The following is a 16,647-nucleotide window of genomic DNA, read 5'->3' as shown; positions in this document are numbered from 1 at the left end:
GTATTTAGTTCAATTATACATAAGTTATATGAAATTTTAAAATATGAGTATCAGACGAACGAGTGTTAAGAAATTTTTAAATTTAACAGTATAATTTTTTAGGGTGTCAGAAGAGGGCTGCCAACTGTTAAAAAAATTCCATTCAAGTTATTTAATAAGTTAAATGGATTTTAAAAGGATGGGTATCAATCGAAATGGGTTTGAAAATAATTTATTTCTGAACTATATTTAGGATAGTTGCAATGTGCTTAAAAAATCAAGTTCAACTTAGTTCATCAATTACTTTTAGTTTGAAAATACTTTTGAAGGGTCGCCACCTGTTTGAAAAGTCTAATTTGTTTTACTTATACATAACCTACATAAATGCAATATCGAAATATCAGTGTCAAACGAAAGAGTTTTAAGAAAATTTTGAGGCTGATAATATTTTTAATTAGGGGTACCATCTACTTTTTTGAAGGTCATCGCATCTGCATCATTATTACGAATTTAGAAAATGAGAAGTCACGGTAAAGAACTTGGATTCTACATAGACGGGCAATAAGGTTTTTATTTTTTGAAGTTTAACCTGTTTAGCGTTACAGGGAGATTTGAAATTTGATGAAATGAAGGAATTAACTATGTAAAGAGTGTACTTTCTATTTTCGGTTTCTTGAAAAAACAACCTTCACCCACTTCTATCCGTTTTTTCTATTTATTTCTAGCAGCAATAAAGTAAAAAGTATACGGAAATTACTATAATTAATCTTAATTTTCTTTGCTTTACAAAAAAAGTGGCATGGTTCTTTTCTCTCACGGGAGACCAGATGATATGGGGCTGCCTATATACTGTATTTATGGGCCGTACTTAGGTTGTTTGGATATCGGAACATAACGGCAATGCAGTGGCAGGTGTATGCATCAGAATTAAACCTTTCTTTGATTGTACATGAGGCTTTACTTTTACATCTGAATGAAGGCGGCAGTGATGGAAAAATACGATACAAGCCAAGCCCAAGGGTTTCTAAGTATTTACTGCAGGACAAGAACTTTTGATATTTGGAACAGATACGTTGTTTTAACAGTTAGTTACGCCTGTTGTTGACATCAATTGTATACCTGGTTCTTTCATTTTATTCATTGTCCACCGACTGACATTGTTGGAAGTAGTCATGCTTCTATATTGTCGTTTTGCCATATCGTGTTACATTAGGGTGTGTTCTCGAAGTCTTGCTAAGCCTTTGCACGCTTTGTTCTAATATCTCATTTTAAGATGCAATAGACCGGTAATCCATCTTATTCTAAAAACATATGAAGTGACTCAAAGAAGTGACCACATGTTGATTATTTTTTTTGAAATATTCATAATATTATTCGAGTTAAATTTTTGTTATTTTTCTATTGAAAATATTTTCTAAGCTTTCCCCAAAACCATATAAATCACAGTTTCAAGCTGTGTACAAAATTTAGGAAAATTCAACAAATTTTGATCAAAATTTCAACTTTTTAATCTGAATCTGTAGTAGATTTTTGAGATTTGTTTTGCGACCGCTTTTGCGATTTTTCTATATAACAAGTGCAATTAAAAAATCGAGTGCAAAAATCCGTCCGCAAACAAAAAAAATACCAAAAATCAACGTGATTTTGTAGCCGTTTGAAACTTACAATTCGTTAAATGGACTATAAAACTGCATACCCAAAAATATTCTTTATTTACTCAGAGAGTTCATCGGTACTAGTTCAAAAAATATCTGCTGAAAAGTGATACTCACGTGGCCGAAATAGAACAATAAACGTTCGCAAAAATATCTCATGTTTAGGAGAAGAGAATTCTCTATAGCGTAGGAAAAACTACAGGTCGCTCGAAAGGACTCTTGTTGCAGAAGCTGCACAGACATAATAGAATCTGAAACCTTAATATATCTGTTGCCCGTTTACTGGGTTCACAGCTTTTTAGGATCCGAATACGCTTAGATAAGAGGGGACATGATTCAAGAGCTCAGTTCCTCAGCGAGTACTAAAAATCAAGGTATGCTGGCTTAAGCATCGGAAACCTCTGTAAACTATCCCAACCTGAGACTCAATGAATCTCCATCTACCAAGCATACATATACAATTGGTTGATGTTATATATAAGTACGTATATACGTAGTTTATTCTACCTAATAATTACATTTATAGTTTTTGTTACTACATTTTTTTGGTTTTCACTTTTTTCTATCATATCTATATTATTTAATCTGCCTAAATAAAGTAACAGCGCTTCTAACCCTGCAGGCAAAAGCACCGGCACTGGATATATCACATACCTGTCTGAAAGAGAAGATACCGATCACAGTTCCGGTTCAATTATATGAAAACGACCGGCAACTTTAACACGGAGTTGTCATTGGCAGTGACCGATTGCCACCGCATAGAGACTCCGGTGGCAGAACTGTGACGACCTGAGAAAACCTGTCCCCTGGCAAACCCCGTTTACCCATTTCGTGACTTGTTTAAAAGAACCTATCACGAATACCTCCCTGCCCTTCTTAGAATTGATGATTTCTTAAAATTTTTTTACGTTATTTATTCATAGAAATGAAAGAAATTCAGTTATTTTCGAAATATATATACATTTTTTACATTTCGATTTATGTACATATGTACATATATGGGTCCTGTTATTTAATGTGCTATTCACTTATAAAAAATTAACGAGCATTAAACACGCAAAAGAATAATATTCAAAAGTGGTCATATGTCGACTACTACTATTTTGTTACATATTTTAAGCAAAAAATAATCAATTTAATAACGAAGTTAACATATTAATATACCCTTAGTCACAAAACTGATATACGATGATTAGTTTTACTATTTGCAATGCTTTTCATATTAAATATTTTTTTGTTAATCCATATTGTATTAAAATATGGCTTAAGGTTTAACAAACACTGTATAAATCCAATTTTTGAACTTTATACGAAATTTATGAGAAATTTGGAGTTTCACCTAAACCACAAACTTTTTAATAAGAATTTCAAAAATCGAGTGTGCAGTTTTATAGCCCATTCAATTTTAGTATAATATTGTGCAAACTTTAAATGTCTTAAAGTTCGTGTTGATTTTTGATAATTTTTATGCTGTCGGTGTCACGCATTTTCTTCCATATAAAGAGAAACCTCAGAATACTTTATGTACATATGTATGTACTTTAAGATATTTAAAGTTTGCACATTATTATACTAAATTTGAATGGGGTATAAAACTACATACTCGATTTTTATTAAATTCTTATTAAAAAGTTTGCAGTTTAGGTGAAACTACAAAATTCTCATATATTTCGTACAAAGTTCGAAAATTGGATTTATACGGTGTCTGTTAAAACTTAGCCCATGTTTAATGCAAAATTAACAAAAAAATAAAATTTAGTTTGAAAAACAATGCTAATATTAAAAGACACCATACACTTACTCAGTTTTCTTGTATCCTGTTTAGAAAATCATTGAATCATTAATATAAAGAAAAATATGTGAAAAATAATACAAAACTTCATTTTAAAACTAAGAATTCATCGAATTTCGTCAATGGACTTTAAAAGAGTTTATACTCATTATTTATTATCATCGCTGGTGGCATTTCTTTTATTCGTAAGCAACTTTTTTAACTGCCGCTTCTTTGATAAATGAATCGCTTTTCGTATTTTTTCTTCAGCACCTTCTGCGCCATATATCGAAATAACGCAATCTGAGAAAAAATAAAAATTAGTAAATTTACTTTCCACAATTTACTCTAGAAAACCTTTCATAACTTCAAACATTTTATACTCTTTCAATCGTTTCTTTCCATGACTACCGTCAATATTATATTCATAAAGAAATTCAGGCTCCAATAGTAGGTCAATGTTTTTCTGCAAATTATTACAAATAATTTTCTTAACTATATTTACCTATTAAAATAAAAATAAAACCAAAAGTATATAAATAAATTTAAAAATTACTATTGTAAAATTTTACAAATACTTACATAGTTTTTAATGTTAGAATCATCAATTTTTTGGTCTAGCTCTTTAAGTTCATTATCGCTTTTTATTGGGAAAGTGGATGTCACGTTCAAGTTTTCTTCATCTTGGAAAATAAGCCTATTAATTAGGACATTTTGTTCTGCCAAAGCTTCCATTATAATTGTATTTTGATGATTCGTTCTATCTGGAAAAAATGATCGGAAATAGTTTTAATAAAGATACAATAAATATTTCTTTGAACTTTGGGCAATGTGAGTATTAAGCTGCTTCGAAATATGCATTTACCTGCTAGTTCTTGGAATTTTTGATCAATTTTGTCCTCTAACCTTTTACAATTTTCACATCGTTTTTCACCTATAATAAAATGAAGTTAATACGTAAAACCTGGAAATCTTAAATGTAGTAAATATTTACCTTCGAGTAGAACCTGTTCGTCCTTTGAGTTAAGGTGCTTCAATGCTCGATTTTGCATTTTTGGGATTTCCCTTGAAAAATGTTGATAGAAAAGGTAAGTTAGAGTTTTATATAACTTATATATGTGTGCATGCAATTTGGTTTTCTATGCCAAAATGAGAATAAAACCCAGGAGGTACACTCTTAATAACCAACTTGCTTTTTTTTGGTATGAGGCTTCTAATATCCCTTGGGACATCGAGATTTTGTATAGCAAGAATTGCAAGTATATCATTGCAACACTCCCTACTTGGCTTGTGTTTCAAAGCCCAATCTTTTAGCTGCTCTTTTAAAGAAATTGGACGCACACTGTTAGCAGGATCATTTCCAGAAACTATATTTGCATTTGATTGCAAATGAGACTCATAATCGCGTGGTTCAGATGCTACCGGGACACTCACTACCTCGCTGGTTGGTTTATATTGAAGTTTAGATAAAAATTCTTTTCTTTTATTGCTTACCAACCTTTTTAAGTTTCGCCGACTTCCCAGCATTTTATTTGATTTATTAATGTCCACAATTTAATAAAAACGCGAATCACTTCACACACGAAAATGCTTTTATTTTTCTTTTCTATAAACGTTTCACATGTAAATCAGCTGTTTCACATCTATGTGCCGAGCAAGAAGTTTTATTACGCCGAACTTATAATTTTCGATGGCCGGCTCATGTTTTCTAGAGTAAAGACGTACGGAAAAGTGTGTATTATTCAGGGACGGTAATTATTATGAGTAAAATAATTTAAATCAGCATTTAATCATTATTTTATGATTTTTATATTTTTCGCTCAACGGAAATGATTATTATTTGATTTTTATTTTTTCGATCACAAATAATGATTATTTTATGATTTTTATTTTTTTCGCTCAGAGATAATAATTATTATTGAGTTTTATTTTTCCGCTTAAAAACAATGATTATTTATGAAATTGAAAAGGCCATACAGACGCAACTTACTGAAATTTTGACGTGAAAATTTTGGAACTTATTCTTCTTATTAGGGTGTCGCTACCTCTAAAAAGGATACAACGGAAATCACGCTGCTATAGCTTTTGAGTTTTCCTGAATGATCATTATTCTTAACTGAAATATTCTTCTTAATCAAATATTAATTATTATTATTATTTTTAATTTATTACTACGAACACAAATACGTGAGTATAGTTATAACGGTTTTACGACGATTAAAACTTGTTAATTTTTTTTGTTAAAATTTAAAAAATAATGTTTATTTTCCGTCTCTGGTATTTTTAATGCCCTCCGCGTGATTATAAAGGCGGCGTTTTAATTATTTCGCCGCCGTAATTCTCCTATCCATTCGGCTTTTTTCGTACAAGCTAGCGAATGCTGAAAGTAAACAAAAGCTGAACTGATACCCACTACATCACCAAGAGTGGTCACCGTAGTGGCACTCTTTTCTCCTGTCAACTTACACTATGTGGCAAATTGTCACCGTTTGCCTGAAGGGAATTAACACACATCTCACTTATGTAGCCATAGCTGACAAATATCCACTCCCTCCTATTAGCTTTTCTTCATTCATTCATTTATTGGGATTTGCTTTGGAGGGTAATCAGTTAATCTGCAGTCATCAACTTTATGTAATTGCAAGTTAATTAGCTACTTTTTTCACAACACTTTCGTACGCGTTTGGGTACAAATATCTACACATATGCATATATGTTTATATATATATATATATATATATACGCAGCTGTGTAGTAATTGTGTTTACGTGCCACATTGTCGTATATATAGGTGCAATTTATCCCATTTTTCAGTATTGTTTTTATTGTGTCTATGGGTAATTAGTTTGTTTGAAGCTGCTGCTTGTTATCTGCTATCTAAACACGTTGTACATAGTAGTTTGTGAGCACATGTGTACACACTACAAACGTAGCTGTAATCTTACTTTCTCCATTCCAGCGCGCAACTAGCCAATTTCGGAATGCTGGAAAATACTGCCCGTCCTCTAGAAATTTCTGATGTCAAAAATTAGAACTTTTGTCCATTTCGAGATATGCGATGTTTAATTTAGAGATAAGAAACCGTAGTCAAATTTGATGCGTTGACTGAACGCACAGTTCTTGCACCTCAACATTTCTCGGTTAGGTGTCTAAATGTCTGCCCGTTGGTGTGATGTTTATTTATGTTTTCTTATTGTTATTGTATGATTAAAGGTGCTATTTAGTTAATGAGATTCGCGTCAGATAAGTATTTAAAGGCAAGAAGTTGATTAGATGCAAAAATGTTTCGGCTAAATTAGCTAACTAGTCAAGAAGGCGGTTAAGGCTTGCGCTATATTCGTGTACGTACACGTATAAATATTCATGTATATGTATATTTTATTGATGTTTGGTACTTATATGTATAATATTATTCGAAATAATTCAAACTGTGACGAATACTTTGAACCAGCGAATGAGGGTTTGAAGTGGATAACGAGCGAATAATAGAAAGTTCGATTAAAGACGGTAGAAGCTTCTATGTCGAGAGGCTTCGATAGGAATATTCCGGAATTGCAAAGAACGCGCTGACTAGAGCGCGGACGATTTAGCAAGCCATCAGGACAAGTGATGTTAGTATATTCAGTGTTGCAAATAGTCTTCCGTTATAAAAAAGAGAAGTTTTTGCAATCTGCGTACATATTTAATTTAACCATTACAGTTTTCCCACAAAGTATTTCAATAACAGGTTAGGCTGAGCTTTAAGATATTCACAGTCTTCTTTCAATGTATAAACATCTTGTGGATTGGCCAGAGTTCACTTAAGTTCAAACCGGGAGGCCTGCTTTCATTTAATCACAGTTCTTCGCCATCGTACTTGCGTACTTAGCTCAGCAAGAAGTCCATCGGCTGCAACTTTATTGTTTTTGAACATCATCGAGTGAGCACCGTTCCATTTAGTTGAGCGAAAAAGTGTTCCGCAAATAATTTATTAGATTAAACCTAGGATATTTAGCATCGGATTGGCGTTTTTAGTTTTCCAGGAGCTCGCCTCGGTCTTGATATTTTCATATGTCGCCCTATTTACTGTCAAAAATTTCCGATTGTTTTTCTTGTCGGCCAGCGTGGCAGACTCTTCGCACTCACGTTTTTGGACCTCCCGCTTCCTATTTCATATTATAAGTCTCTCTTCCGTTTTAACTCTCGGTAACGCTCTCTCACAAAAGTTGTGCCCCCCGATTGCTGGCGGGATGTGTGATTCCATAGCTACATAGCCTACATAGCAAGGGTCGGTGTGTTGAGTAGTACCCTCTAAAAGCAGGACTCAATTCTTGGTCCGTGAATAGTACATGCGTATATTTATCTAAACCACGAAAAGCGTGCCTTTCATCCAACACACTATGATCAATTATTGGATGGCAAAAATAATGTCTAATTCGGATTCCTCGAACCAAAAACCCTCCAATACGAGTTTTCAGAGCAATCTAAAATCGTAAAATTTCGCTCAAAAGCGGGCCCGTTGAATTTAATATTACTCGATTAAATGACCTAACCTAGAATAATGACTATGATCACAAAATTCAGCGTAGCCGATTTGACTTTACTAGGTAGGTCGTCGGCTTGTTCAAAATAAAATGTTTTATTTTCGTGCTGATGATGATAGAGTCAATTATATTCTGTTTAATTACTAGTTCTAAATAATAATAGCCTAATCTATAGTTATCGTTTTCCTATCAAGTTTGATGAAACGCGTGGAAACGTGGCGTATGAGTACGGTGACCATATTAACCAACGTAAAATAAAGGACATTTTTTTCAAACTGTTTTGGGAATACGTACATACAACTTGTATGATGAAAGTACCTTACCCATATCGTAATTTAAATCAAATATTTACCGGTTAATTATATTTTTTGACTGTACAAGTTCCCCTTCTATAGCGAAAAATGAAGCCAAACCCTTTTCAAGGACTTCGCCATCCTTTGCTACCAAAATGCGTTTACCATAATTCATACTGCACGACGAAGCCAGCACACAGTGGTTCAAAACTGGAATTTAATGTTCATAATGCAGCGGAGCCTTCATTTTTCAACCAATTTTTGCTAAAAACCAAACAAATATTTATATTGGTGAGGATTTTTTTATAACATTTAAAAATTTTTTTTTTAAGTATTTTTTTTTTTGTTTTGGGAGAGCCATACAATTGGTTTCAACTAGTTTTTTTAATATAACATTCATTAACTGGAACAGGAGAATACATTTTCATCAAAATTGCTACTTTATCTGCATTTTGCACTAAACAAATTAATATAATCAAATAAAAGGCATCAGGCTCAACTGGTCTTTTGCAAACATCGTAAGCTTCCATAAAAAAAAAATAAAAATTAATCATATTAAGTGAAAAAAAAGAAGGCTCCAGTGAATTACGAACACTAAATGCCAGTTTTAAACCACTGTGCAGCGGGGGGTTTATTGTTCTCTTTCAGCGGAACTGGAAACTCAGCGGGCAACACCATCCTGGACACAACTTTCCCCGTGCTTTATAGATTGTACAAAGATTTCCAATTAAATAGAAACCCTTAAGTGGGGTGAGAAATAAACTGGCGAACGATTTCATTATATTTCATAAGGGACATTTTTATTTTTCATATTCTGCGTTTAAAAATTTATCAACTCTGAAAAATACACAGCCGATTTAAAGGACAGTTAAAGAAATAAAGGACAAAAGGCGTCCTTTATTTTGAAAAAAATTATAAAGGACAGGGGGTTAAAATAAAGGACTGTCCTTTAAAATAAAGGACGGATGGTCACCGTACGTATGAGTAACATAATTCGCAGATAAATTTCATATAAAAAAATTAACTTCTATTGTGCCTGGAAGGACATTCGGCCAAACGTTTGGTGTGGCTGTTCACAAAAGGTATTAAAATAGTCTCCTAAGTATTGTATATAAAATTTGGGACTGAGGATATTCCCTAATTCTTTTCGAACTTTAAAGCGTCTGGCGGAAGTTGCCGCCCACGGAAAATGGCTGGCAATATTGAAAATTGATTTTGAATAAGATTCTGTAAAATATATATGTATATATAGAAACCCGCAATTCGAGTTTAACATATGTATGTATGTAAGTAAGTAAGTAACGTTTTCACGTGGCTTTACTATCTGCTAACCTGTAAAAGGCCATCTACCCAAGCAAGCTTTGTGTTTTGACCTTTTGGCATGCACTCACTCTTACATACTTCAACACATTTAACACGAATTATTCCCTAAATTTGGTAAATTCGGAAATAAGGTAGGTCTGGCGGCACTGGGGTCTTACCCTATAAGAACTAAGAATTTACATCTAGGGCTTGGAGTTTTTGAAATTTATATTGATTATTAATCATTTTACAGATCATTTGATAACTTAAGTGCCTTCAGCTCTCACCATTTGAAGCTCTTATTCCTACAGCTGACATTACAGCGTCATACATCGCTTAGATACCGAAATGCATACTCACGAAGGAATAACAGTTTTATTGCACTATATAAAATTTAAGTGAGGCATAAAAACGAGTAAAAGAAATCAGCGAATGGCTTTAGAAATATGTAAGTACTAGTACCCGAAACGGCCGAAAACTATTATAAAATTCGCGCCACAAGCAAACGCCACAGGCAGCAGAAAAAGCATGTATGTATGTATGTATGTATTTATGTAAATATGCATATAGCGGAGGTATGTATGCATCTCTCAACCTGCGTTGACACCTGTTGTCTGCGCGACACACGGCGTATGTGGAATGTGCATATTTCTCCACAACCGCATACACATGTATGTATGTATATTAGGATGGTCTTATATGTAGGAAGTAAATTTTTTCCTCAGATTTCCTAAGCCTCAATCCCTACGTCGATGCTACTATAGTCGAAGATATCACATACAAATTATGGTCACGATTGGAGACGGTTAAGGCGTGCCGCACAGGGGTCAAAGTTCAGATAACCCTATGAAGACGTCTTAACCGACCCCAATCGGGACCAAAATTTATATGTGTTATCTGTGACCGTGGTATTACCGATTTAGGGGACGAGACTGTAAAAATCGTTCATTTAATTTTTCAAGGACCACCCTAATGTACATAAGCCCATAAAATTACCAAAGCGAATGAGCACTGTGCATGCTAGTGATCTTATCACTGGCCACTTGTTGCTTGCTACCTTCACGGTAACATGCAACATACGAGTTTCAAGGTATTTTGTGATGCCCCGAAAGTTGTTTTGCTGCTGGCGAGTTAAAAATTTTATAGCATTGTTTGGCTTGGCGTTGCTGCCCACTTCTTTGCCCCTTTGTGTGCGTATAATAGTTATTGATTTTTATAGCAATTTGATTATTCCTTGATTACCGGCGATTAACTAACATTTGATACCAACTTTCTGCTGGCACTTAGAGTCATGCATGTTGGCATTGTTTTAATACCGTTCATAAAATTTAAGGATATTCCATTTCATAACATCGCTTAAAATGTTTAGAGAAAAGCTAGAAATGATAGATATAACAATAAGAGAATAGCATCTGAATCACTGCCCATGCTAAACTGAACCCTGGCATGTGGGCTAAAATGCCAAGTTTTGTGATGGATGAGCTTCAGGATATACTTAAGGTGGTGCCCACAAGAAAGGAAATCCAACCGTACTTGAGGCAGGGTACGTTATCACATAAAGCCCGGATTTCACTATGTCTAATTTAATAGAAATTGTCGTCAAATAAGTGAAAACAAATTGTCAAATGGAACTTAACCACGGTTTATCGAGTGATTCAGATCAGAATAGGTCTTCAGTCGTCTACATGTGATACTAAATTGGCTATCTCTCTTTGAAAAACGAGATCTGGTGGCTTTGTACCTTACTGCCTGTCCCAATGTTCTCTCAAAACGTGAGAATAATAATCGAAAGTGTGTTTCTATTGTTGCAAATTTATTAGGTTGTTAGATGCGCGTTGGATCACACTCGCGTCGGTTGGTGCAGACAATTATTGCACAAAGAAACACGCCAAGTCCAAATAGCTAAATCGCATCGTGACAAGGAAGACTATGTTCAAACAGGCACCTTATTGGAAATTAAGAACCTTTTCACCAATTTAGGTATTAGTTGTTACACAACTTATCATACGAAAATTCAAATTATTAATTGCCAGTTAGTAATAAATTGGCAATCAATTTGTGTCAGATTCTCTATGCAACCCTGCTAGGTATGTTTAATTTTGACTTGGAGGTATGTTTATTGAACAAAGAGCAATCAGTTGTTTCTTTCTGGTCCCATCAGGGATGGAAAATTTAATTATAAAACTGTACCTAATTTACGGAAACTTTACCTAAAAGTAGATAAATGTACCTAAAAAGTAAATATGTATTTGTATATAAAGAAAAATAGGAGGCAACAATTCCCATAGATGCCATATCAACTTCTGTACTCACACTAAACAAATTTTTGGCTACGAAAAGTATCTCTTGGAGCAGCGCGAGGCAAAACTATGTTGTAGAAAAGGTCAAAAGGATCACTTTCCTCCTAGCTGTTCGATCTGAAGTTTTACAAATAAGCATTTTCCGTCTATCTGGCGAAATCAACTACAGTTGCGTTACTTTGACCACCCTTCTGCATCATTTGTATGCCTCTTCACAAAGGAGGGAAGCTACTTGACCAGTTGCCCGCACCAGAAAATGCATTGAAATGTTAGTAAAAATAAGAACTGATTTCCTGAGAAGCTATTTGTCTACGTTCCAAATGTACCGAAAATTGTGTGTTTCGGTACAAACTTGTACTTTCAAACTAAATAAAGTAACGATTGTAACAACTTTTCCATCACTGTAGGTAACCCAACAGCTGATTTCGTATCGCTAATTGGGCAGCTGACGGGTGTGTGAACACTAAACTCAATACCGCAATTTAAAGCTTAATTGCCTTAGCTAATTGGCCTGTTTGAACATAGTCTAAGATAACTTGCATGGTACAATAATTACAGGTATTGTCTTCCCAGAGAGTTTTGCTTAACATCGAAATTCGTGCTCTCTTATTTTCAATTTGACACAATTCATTGTTGGTTCTTTTACTTTTATACTTTTATACTTATACTTAAATTTTTATAATTTTTCAAATCAAAAGAAAAAACGTTTGAAATGAAGTGAGCAATACAAATTTTGTATTTATTTACAAGCAAATGTTTTTTTTCCGGCTTTTGCAAATTGAGTAAGTTCTCTGCAAGATGGTTTGTTAAAAAAATACGTGAACATATATGGTATATGGGGTATGGAAATATCTCTTTTCCCTAGCAGTAAACGTTTTAGTGTGAGCAACAATGATATTTTTTAAATAAGGCAGATCGGAATATGCGCTCCCTGGGAAGGCAATACCTGTAATTATTGTACCATGCATAACTTGGATATATTCCTTTGAGACAAAAATAAAAGGCAAAATAACTGTATGGACCTTTCAAAGTGAGATAAACTAGCAAAAGTTCTTTGAACAACAAGAACTCCGAAACAAATGCTCACTTTTTTCTTTTCAAGACACGAAAAACGCAACAACGACAATAAGAGCTCTCACACCCTTCGTCAAACAAATGATTTTTTAAGCACTCAAAACATCGAATCGATGGCTCATCCGCCGTATATGTAGTATTGTAGTATGTAGATTTGTCACCTACTGTTTTTTTGTTTAAGTTCCCACACATAAAGGATAAACTTCGTAGACAGCGAATTTTTTCCCCAAAAAAAGCAGTTGACGCGAGCGAAAGCCATGTTTTCACCAAATAGGTTGAACGCATGCGAGCTTGGGGCATAATTTGAACTAACATTGTATGAATAGAATGACAGGGAAGCACCAAGATACCCCCGCGGAACATAAAAATGTATTATTTTCGAAAGCTGCAGACAGTCACCATCTCCTTTGACAATGCAAAAAGTAAAAGTTAAAGATAATATTGACCTTTCATCTAACGTTTTCCAATTGAGCGCATATTATAAACCCAGAAAAAGGTTTAGCCATAATTACCAATATTTGGTCATAGTGCCCAAATAGCATAGTTGTATATGGCGAAATAAATATCTAGTTGGTGAAAGTCTGCAATTTGTTTGACAGCTTAGAGTTTCTTCGGTATAGGAAGTTTTCACCGAGCTTACAAAGAGAGTATCTAGATCTCTCCATTGCTGCCTGGTAGGAAATCTAACGACATACTTTCTCCCAGGTTTTACTTTTTCAGAAGGTGTCAAAAACAAAGAGTATTTCTCTGGAAAGCCTCTAAATAACTCTCTGTACCCCGAACTCCGATCGTCGTGCCATAATACAAAATAGTGCAGTCGACACATTGTCTTCATTGCCTACTCTTAAATTGATAAATACAGAGGTGGAAAATTCACCAAAGCGTTAATAGCAGGTTCTGACGATGTACTCATCGCGCCCGTGATGACTATACACACGCTTTTTTATAGCCTTTTTACTACAGCATAGTAGGTGACGATTAGTCTGGCTTAAACTTTGGACGTACGTCCAAAGGCTCTCCATCCGAAAGCTTACCGCGCACGATTCACCTTCAGGTCGACGTACTTTTCCGTGGTAGCTTCACATCTATAGTAACCCTTAGATATTTCGCATCCGTCACTAACATGACGGGTTAAAAAGCCTAGCTTCATCGCCCACAGTCAGCAATCTATTAGAAAACTTGAAGTGAATCCACCTTGTGCTGATTTCGGCTACTCCATATCTCCTGACCGCAGAGCACATAAAGTCAAAGGTAGCGTTGCCAAACGTCCCCTCAATATCAGCAAAGACTCCCAATGTGTACTCACCTGCCCCCAGCCCCACGTTGATCTTTGTTGCAAGGTCATGTAGAGCTGATTCACAGGACTTTCCACTTTGATATGCATGTTGTTGAACACTAACGGGGTTGTTCACCAAAACCCTTGATTTAATGCTCTTCGGGATCATTCACTCTAGACTTTTCTGTATGAAGGATGACAGGCTGATTGCCCTGAAGCTTTTTGCCAGCGCATAGTCATACTTTCCTGGTTTGGGAATGAAGACTATCGTGACTTTTTTGAAGTGAAACTTCTTTAGCGGCGGCTGGTTGGTTGGGAATAAATTGGCAAATTCAACGGAAATTGCACACGGATGCAACGGAAATGGTTGGGACGGAAACAAGTGCTTCTTGAATGTATGCTATTAACTTAACAAATCTTGCTAATAAAAGGTTAAAGAATAACTAAGATAATAGTAGAGACGAAGATAGAGGAAGAAAGATTATAATAAAGTTAATTATAGAGAAAAGGATATAGATAGAGGCACAAAGACTCAATCTGGGAACTAGTTTGGGATTTTAGAGATTCTCGGGGCTTATCGATATGATAACGTATACTTTTATCGGTTCTTTTATCGAAAGTGTTATCGATTTTGTTGTCGATTTTTCTATCGTTTTTGTTATCGATTATTTATCGATTTTGTTATAGATATTTTCATAGATTTTGCTATCGATAATTTTATCGATTTTCTAATAGATTTTTGCTACAGATTTTTTATCGATATTTTTAATCGATTTTGGCATCGATATTTTTATCGATTTTGCTACAAATATTAATATCGATTTCAATATTGGAATTTTTATCGAGTTTGTCATCGATAATTTATCGATTTGGTTATCGATTAATTATCGATTTTGTTATCGATTATTTATCGATTTTGCACTAGATATTTTTACCTATTTTCTAACCGATTTTTGTTATAGATTTTTTATCGATTATTTATCGATTTTGCTAGCGAAATTTGTATCGAATTTGTCATCGATTGTGTTATCGATATTTGTATAAATTTTATTTTCGATATTTTGTTGGATGTCACTATCGATTTTGTTATCGATAGGGTATGAAGGTAAAGTAAACACAATAAATAACATATATGTAATTTGAACGAACCGGGGTAGAGGTAGATATCTAGGTAGAAAAAAGACAAAAAATATAGCCTTAAGCAAAAGCAGATTTATGTATGTATGTATGTATATTGGTTGTGAAACAAAATAGATATGTACATATGTAATGTAAGTTTCACTTCTCCGGTGTGGCCCAGGTGCACTTACTTTTTTTCTCTTAGCTAGTCTAAAAGATTATTTAATGCCCTTGCATTTCATAAGCATATTAAACAAAATCACTAATTATTTCGCAGTAAATCCGCAATAGCAATTAAAATCCATTAAGTTTGTGTTGACCGTAGGCAAAGAAATATGAGGACTAATTTTTAATAAAAGTTTTACCATTCTTTGTATACTTAAGTCGATTGAATGAATGCAGTTGATTTTATGAGTGAAGAAAACAAAGAAATAGCGCCAATAACTTGCGAAACAACGCAATATCTTTTATTGAAAATACAAATGCATGTGTACATATGTTGCAGAAAGACAGACAAGTGGCAAACAAAGCCCCGAATGCGTTTAACGACCTTAACTTTCAAACGGCATTTCCGGCGAACGTAGTAAATATTTTGTTAATTTCTTTTCGTAACTAAGTACTCGTAAATCGGGTTAAGTACTGGTAAACATACATATAAATAAGTGCATAAATATTGTGGAAATTTTGTAACTGTACATACATAAATAGACACACAAATGAATACTTTGTGTCCACTTTTGGCGGAAAAAGTCAAAGAAAATTTTGCGAACATAGTTTCAATAATCGCAATAAATGTCAAACAATTATTGCTGGTCAATAAATTCAGAGCTAACGAACTTAGATATGGGTGGAAGGGGGCAATGGGAATGAGTACAAGCAAATTTCATTCGTATGCAATAAATTGTAAACTGTTGTGTATTTCAATTTCAATTTCAAATTGACGACATTTTGTGTGTAAGGGGTATAATTACGATGTACGTATATTTATGTAAGTATGTATATAAATGGAAGTACATATATTTAAAAACAAAAACTGTTTGAAAATGACTTAAATCGAAAAGACGCCAACAACGCATTGCATCTAAAAAAACATGCCGTCAAAGTATGTAATGGGATCTAAACAAAAAGGTATGAATGTATGTATGCAGTATTTATGCATACTCGTACATACATGTCAAATTACAAAAATTAAAACTCGCTCAATCATTTCGCACTTAAGCAAAGTCCCAACTCGCTTGCAGCCGTGGTTTGGCCAACGTAAAATATGATCGACTTTCAACGCTTTGCGGTAAATGCACCACATTTTTGATTGTATTTGTTGTTGCAGTTGTTAGCGTTGTTCGCCTGCTGCATGC

General features: G+C 34.2%; 1 protein-coding gene across 5 annotated transcripts; it reads right to left on the bottom strand.

The window, feature by feature from the left end:
• Positions 1 to 3,198: 3,198 nt before the first annotated feature.
• On the bottom strand, positions 3,199 to 5,519 carry LOC118746387. 5 transcript variants are annotated; one of them, XM_036480242.1, is made up of 7 exons: positions 5,396 to 5,519; positions 4,904 to 5,113; positions 4,400 to 4,470; positions 4,271 to 4,339; positions 3,988 to 4,169; positions 3,763 to 3,910; positions 3,199 to 3,708 (listed from the first exon to the last, which is right to left on the bottom strand). In XM_036480242.1, the coding sequence occupies exons 2-7, from the start codon at positions 4,930 to 4,932 to the stop codon at positions 3,575 to 3,577; spliced, it is 633 nt and encodes a 210-aa protein (XP_036336135.1). In that variant the 5' UTR covers positions 4,933 to 5,113; positions 5,396 to 5,519; the 3' UTR covers positions 3,199 to 3,574. The 5 variants fall into 5 exon arrangements, with proteins under 5 accessions (XP_036336135.1, XP_036336138.1, XP_036336134.1 ...); XM_036480245.1 differs by lacking the exon at positions 5,396 to 5,519 and having other exon boundaries at positions 4,900 to 5,140; XM_036480241.1 differs by lacking the exon at positions 5,396 to 5,519 and having other exon boundaries at positions 4,904 to 5,138.
• Positions 5,520 to 16,647: the final 11,128 nt, after the last annotated feature.

The sequence above is a fragment of the Rhagoletis pomonella genome, unplaced genomic scaffold (assembly GCF_013731165.1).
Source record: "Rhagoletis pomonella isolate Grant_MI unplaced genomic scaffold, Rhpom_1.0 Rhpom_scaffold_00010, whole genome shotgun sequence".
Lineage (NCBI taxonomy): Eukaryota > Metazoa > Arthropoda > Insecta > Diptera > Tephritidae > Rhagoletis > Rhagoletis pomonella.
This window is presented reverse-complemented; position numbering and strand designations above follow the sequence as displayed.

Excerpts from the sequence above, each read along its gene's own strand:
- LOC118746387 (XM_036480242.1), bottom strand. The coding sequence starts at position 4,932 with ATGCTGGGAAGTCGGCGAAACTTAAAAAG. Across the intron at positions 4,340-4,399 it reads CGAACAGGTTCTACTCGAAG|GTGAAAAACGATGTGAAAAT; the intron begins GTAAATATTTAC and ends ATTTTATTATAG. Across the intron at positions 4,170-4,270 it reads AAAATTCCAAGAACTAGCAG|ATAGAACGAATCATCAAAAT; the intron begins GTAAATGCATAT and ends CATTTTTTCCAG.